The 6,254-nt window shown below is 43.6% G+C and overlaps 1 protein-coding gene across 1 annotated transcript in view; it reads right to left on the bottom strand.

The window, feature by feature from the left end:
• c7h2orf69 (chromosome 7 C2orf69 homolog) overlaps positions 1-409 on the bottom strand; it is a 6,176-nt gene extending 5,767 nt beyond the window's left edge. The window contains exon 1 of the mRNA XM_043692956.1: positions 99-409. Within this exon, the coding sequence (XP_043548891.1) occupies positions 99-263 (165 nt within the window). The 5' untranslated portion in view covers positions 264-409. The remainder of the gene's footprint in view (positions 1-98) is intronic.
• Between the last annotated feature and the right edge of the window lie 5,845 nt (positions 410-6,254).

Here is a 6,254-nt window from a genome sequence, read left to right as displayed (position 1 = left end):
GGGATACGGGGAAAGGGGGATACGGGGAAGGGGGGGGGTGTCCGGGGCGCGGGAGCGGGATGTTAAAAGGCAGTCTGCCTGCCCGTCCCCGCACTGACCTGCACGTCCCCCGGGAAGTAGATGACATGTTGCCGGCTCCGGGGCCGGGGCCGGGAGCGGTCGCCGAGCCCCAGCACCAGGTCGTTCTTGTTGCCCGGGCCCCAGCCCGTCACCCCGGGCAACCGCAGCACCTCAAATCCCGGCACCCAGCCGGGCCTGGTCATCACGGAGACACCCGGCACCCGGAGCAGGAGCAGGAGCAGGAGGAACGCTAACGGAGACACGGCGGACAAAAAAGGGCCGCAGCTCGCACCCCTCGGGGGGTGGGGGCACTGCCCAGAAACCCGGGCCCGGCCTGAGACTCCCAGTCCCCGCGCCGCCTGGCGGCACCTGCTCCGACTGCAGGCATCGCCGGCTGCAGACTGCGCATGCTCAGATCCCACACCCTCAACCACCCCAAGCCAAAAAAACTGTACTCGACATCTGAAATAAAGCCAGAAAGTGCTGGAAAAGATGAGCAGGTCTGGCACTATCTGTGGAGAGTGGGGAGACAGTCAGGTTTTAGGTCATGCCTCTTTAATTGAGACACGTAATGGGCTAAAAATGATAAAGAAGTGGTGCTATGAAGGCTTGCTGTACTTAACTCAAGTTATTAGTGCCACAGATGGAGGTTGTTTAGCCCATCAAGTACATGCCTACTCCCCACAAAGTAGTTGAGTCAACAGGAGAAGGCACCAGAATCTAATGAGGTGTTTCAAGGATACTGAGGGAAAGAAGGATACACATTCCTGCCCATTAACCAAACCACAAGTTCCATTTTCCTCGCTACCACTAGTTCTGAGGAAGGGTGACTGGACACAAAAGATTATCTCTGATTTCCCTCCATGGATGCTGCCAGATCTGCTAAGCTTTTCCAGCAATTTGTTTTTGTTTCTGATTTATAGCATCTGCAGTTCTTTTGTGCATGGTGGCACAATGGTTAGCACAGCTGCCTCACAGCGCCAGAGACCTGGGTTCGATTCCTGACTCAGGCGACTGACTGTGTGGAAGGCTTCCTGATGAAGGCTTTTGCTTGAAACGTCGATTTTCCTGCTCCCCGGCTGCTGCCTGACCCTCAGTATCTATACTGTCATGCTCCTTCATATTCTTGAATATTTCAGTGAAATCACTCCTCATTCTTCTAAACTGCGAAGAATATGGACACAGATTATCCAGCCTCACATCATAGTGCAACACTGTTATCCCAGGGACTAATTGAGTGCAACAAAAGGGTAACTGGGGAGAGAATAGGGCCCTTCAAAGATCAGGAGGAGAAAGTGAGGACTGCAAATGCTGGGGATCAGATATGACCTGAGGTGTGCAGTGATAGAGGGACTCACTGAAATCCTTGTAGAGGAAGAGAGCTTCTTCAAGGAAGGCATCCTTGCAAGAGGATTCGCAGTAGGTTAAAATCTTCGAGGAGAAAGTGAGGACTGCAGATCTTGGAGATCAGATATTACCTGGCGTGTGCAGTGAGAGAGGGACTCAATGAAATTCTTGTAGAGGGAGGAAGAGAGCTTCTTCAAGGAAGGCATCCTTGCAAGAGGATTCGCAGTAGGTTAAAATCTTCGAGGAGAAAATGAGGACTACACATGCTGGAGATCAGAAGGGCTCATGCCCGAAACGTCGATTCTCCTCCTTGGATGCAGCCTGACCTGCTGCGTTTTTCCAGCAACACATTTTCACCCCTCAAAGATCAGCAAGGCGGCCTTTGTGAGAAAATGGGGGAGATACTAAATGAGCATTTCGTATTTACTGTGTAAAAGGATATGGAAGATATAGACTGCAGGGAAATAGATGGTGACATCTTGCAAAATGTCCATATTACAGAGGAGGAAGTGCTGGATGTCTTGAAACAGGTAAAAGTGGATAAATCCCCAGGACCTGATCAGGTGTACCCCAGAACTCTGTGGGAAGCTAGAGAAGTGATTGCTGGGCCACTTGCTGAGATAGTTGTATCATCAATAGTCACAGGTGAGGTGTCGGACGACTGGAGGTTGGCTAACGTGGTGCCACTGTTTAAGAAGGGTGGTAAGGACAAGCCAGGGAACTATAGACCAGTGAGCCTGATGTCGGTGGTGGGCAAGTTGTTGGAAGGAATCCTGAGGGACAGAATGTACATGTATTTGGAAAGGCAAGGACTAATTAGGGATAGTCAACAAGGCTTTGTGCTTGGGAAATCATGTCTCACAAATGTGATTGAGTTTTTTGAGGAAGTAACAAAGAGGATTGAAGAGGGAAGAGCGGTAGATGTGATCTATATGGACTTCAGTAAGGCGTTCGACAAGGTTCCCCATGGGTGACTGATTAGCAAGGTTAGATCTCATGGAATACAGGGAGAACTAGCCATATGGATACAGAATTGGCTCAAAGGTAGAAGACAGAGGGTGGTGGTGGAGGGTTGTTTTTCAAACTGGAGGCCTGTGACCAGTGGAGTGCCACAAGGATCGGTGCTGGGTCCTCTACCTTTTGTCATTTACATAAATGATTTGGATGCGAGCATAAGAGGTACAGTTAGTAAGTTTGCAGATGACACCAAAATTGGAGGTGTAGTGGACAGCGAAGAGGGTTACCTCAAATTACAACAGGATCTTGACCAGATGGGCCAATGGGCTGAGAAGTGGCATATGGAGTTTAATTCAGATAAATGCGAGATGCTGCATTTTGGGAAAGCAAATCTTAGCAGGATTTATACACTTAATGGTAAGGTCCGAGGGAGTATTGCTGAACAAAGAGACCTTGATGTGCAGGTTCGTAGCTCCTTGAAAGTGGAGTCACAGGTAGATAGGATAGTGAAGAAGGCATTTGGTATGCTTTCCTTTATTGGTCAGAGTATTGAGTTCAGGAATTGGGAGGTCATGTTGCGACCGTACAGGACATTGGTTAGGTCACTGATGGAATATTGCGTGCAATTCTGGTCTTCCTATCGGAAAGACGTTGTGAAACTTGAAAGGGTTCAGAAAAGATTTACAAGGATGTTGCCAGCGTTGGAGAATTTGAGCTATAGGGAGAGGCTGAACAGGCTGGAGCTGTTTTCCCTGCAGCATCGGAGGCTGAGGGGTGACCTTATAGAGCTTTACAAAATTATGAGGGGCATGGATAGGGTAAATAGACAAAGTCTTTTCCCTGGGGTCGGGGAGTCCAGAACTAGAGGGCATAGGTTTAGGGTGAGAGGGGAAAGAAATATAAGAGTACTACAGGGCAACTTTTTCACACAGAGGGTGGTACGTGTATGGAATGAGCTGCCAAAGGAAATGGTGCAGGCTGGTACAATGACAACATTTAAGAGGCATCTGGATGGGTACATGAATAGGAAGGGTTTGGAGGGATATGGGCCGGGTGCTGGCAGGTGGAACTAGATTGGGTTGGGATATCTGGTCGGCATGGACGGGTTGGACCGAAGGGTCTGTTTCCATGCTGTACATCTCTATGACTCTAAAAACAGAAATTGGTAAAGAAGCATCGTAGGTCTGGCAGCATTTGTGGAGAGAAAACACAAATTTGAGTCTAGTGACCCTTCTTCAGAACCCATCATCAGAGTTCTGAAGAAAGGTCACTGGACCTGAAATGTTAACTTTGTTTTTCTCTCCACAGATCCTGCCAGACACATTAAGTTTCTCCAGCATTTTTTGATTTTCCTTTCCAATTTCCAGAATTCACAATTCTTTGTTTTATACGACTCTAGTCAATCCATGCTGTACTACATCCAAAGCATTTTATTGTTCCTTAGAAATGGAGATAGTATTTTTAGATGTGATCTCACCAATGTCCCACACAGTTGTAACAAGATGTCTTTATTCTTGCACTCCAATACCCTTGTATTGAGACCAATATTCTATGTGCTTTCCTAATTCCTTGCTGTAGCTACATGCTGTCTTTCTGTCATTCTAAAGAAGGGTCACCAAATCCAAAATATGAACTCTGCTTTCTCTCCACAAATGCTGCCAGACGTATAGAGGCAATGCAGCAATTTCTGATTTAAATTCTGCTATCTTTTTGTCTTCCTTATATGACCACACCCAAATCTCTATGAACGTGCACAATTTTCATTCCTTTTCAAAAGTATTCTGGTTTTCAATTATCTAAAAAACTCAAATTTTCCCACATGATGTTCCGTGTGCCACCCTGTCGTCCACTCGCTTAACTTTTCCAAACCTCTTTGCAGCCTTTGTGTGCTTCTTGCATTCCCACCTGGCTTTGTATCATCAGCAAACTTAAATGCATTTCTTTCTGTCTCTTTGTCTCAGCCATTTTAAAATACCTGAAGCCCCAGCACTGACCACTGTGGACCACAGCCTGCTAACGTGAAAATGCCTCCATTTATCCCTACTCTTTGTTTTCTGCCCATTAATTAATGCATAATGCATGCTATTGTTTCACCTCAATTCTTTAAGACCATATCTTGTGGGTTAGGCTTTTGTGTGGCACCTTATCAAATACCTTGAGTCTCTCCAATTTTTTTCTTGATATCAATTACCTTAATTTCCTCACTCTTAGTAATCCTTACATTACCCTTTATTTCTGACATGTATCCTGTGTCTTCAACTGTGAATGTTGGACACAAACTATTTGCTCAGTGCCTCTGCGAATTTCTTTTGGTTTTGTTTTTAATAGATCAATATATACTTGAAACTACTTTATTCCTTTTTATATACTTACAATCTGTTTTTACACACTCATTTTATTTTTTCCTTTTTAAAGTCAAAATTACATGACCTTTTTCTTATTTCTAAAACATGCCTAATTTTCATGATTACTACTATTCTTTGCAACATTACCAGCCTCTTATTTTAATACGATGCAATTCTTAACCTCCTCGGTAAACTAAGGGTGGAACTTTCTCACTGTGTGTTGTTTTTCAATGCAATGTATTTCTGGTGAACATTTTGAATTGTTTATTTAAATGTTTTCTGTTGTTTATTTACTGCTATGTCCCTTTAGTCTAGTTACACCCCTTATACGTACAAGGTTGTTTAAGTTTAAGATTTTGGATTGTGATTGTTCCTGTCTTCAAGCAGACACTCTTGAACAGATAAATGAAATCCAAGTGTGTGAGCAATCTGGATTAACATATTTAACATTCATTTGTTCAGACAAAAGCAAAATACTGTAGAAGCTGGAAATCTGAATTAAAAACATAAAATGTTGGAAATATTGAGCAAGTCAGTCATCATATGAGAGAAACAGTGATTTAATCTGCAAATTGGGTATGAAGCATTCAGTTTCTGAGTGTTTTCACCACTGAGCTCTTTTTGTATCTGCAGATGCATGGTGTGATGCAATATTCTAAACCAGTAATCATGGCCAAAAGCTAAATATTGTGAATGCTAGAACCCTGAAGTATAAACAGAATGTTTAGAAAAATAACATTCAGTTGGTCAACAGTATCTGCAGAGAGAGCCAATGGTTGAAGTTGCTGAACTTTAATTATAACTGGGAAAAATTAGAAAAGGTTTTAAGAGGAAGATAGCTTACGGTGGGAGGGATAGGCTTCAGGAGGAAAGAGCCACAAGAATATATAATATAAGGCAAAAAGTGGAGGCATTAAGACAAGTAAGACACATGGAAGTAAATTAGGAGCTGAAAATAATAGGAACAAAATAATTACCAGCAGCTGTTGCCCAAAAACTGAGAGCAATGGTTACATTGTGAAGTTATTGGAGTCAGTGTTGAGTCTGGAAGGCTATAAAGTGGTTAATCCAAAGAGGATTCCCCTTTCTTTGAGATTATGTTGAGTTTCATTGGAGTGAAGTGTTGGAGGTTGAAGACAAAGAAGCTGTAGTGGACAGACAATTAAAATTACAATGACCAGAAGCTCAGTGTCATGCTTGCGAACTAAATAAAAATGAACCTAAAATTACACAGTTTCAAAATAACAGGGATGCCACTTAGGACTGAAATGAGGAGGTTTTTTTTCACTCAGAACATTGTGAATCCTGGGAATTCTCTACCTCAGGTGACTATTAAAGCTCAGTGATTCAGTATGTTAAAAGTAGAGAATGTCAGATTTTTAAAAATCAAATGACATGCAGAGATAGGGGATAGAGTGGGAAGAAGGTTTTGAGCTGATGGTCAACCATTATTCTATTGAATGGCAGAGCAGACTCAATTGTTAGAATGGCCTACCCCTTTTCCTCTGTTCCTCTTGAGCATTCATTCCATCTATGAGCATTCTT

Source organism: Chiloscyllium plagiosum, chromosome 7 (assembly GCF_004010195.1).
Source record: "Chiloscyllium plagiosum isolate BGI_BamShark_2017 chromosome 7, ASM401019v2, whole genome shotgun sequence".
NCBI classification, from domain to species: domain Eukaryota; kingdom Metazoa; phylum Chordata; class Chondrichthyes; order Orectolobiformes; family Hemiscylliidae; genus Chiloscyllium; species Chiloscyllium plagiosum.
This window is presented reverse-complemented; position numbering and strand designations above follow the sequence as displayed.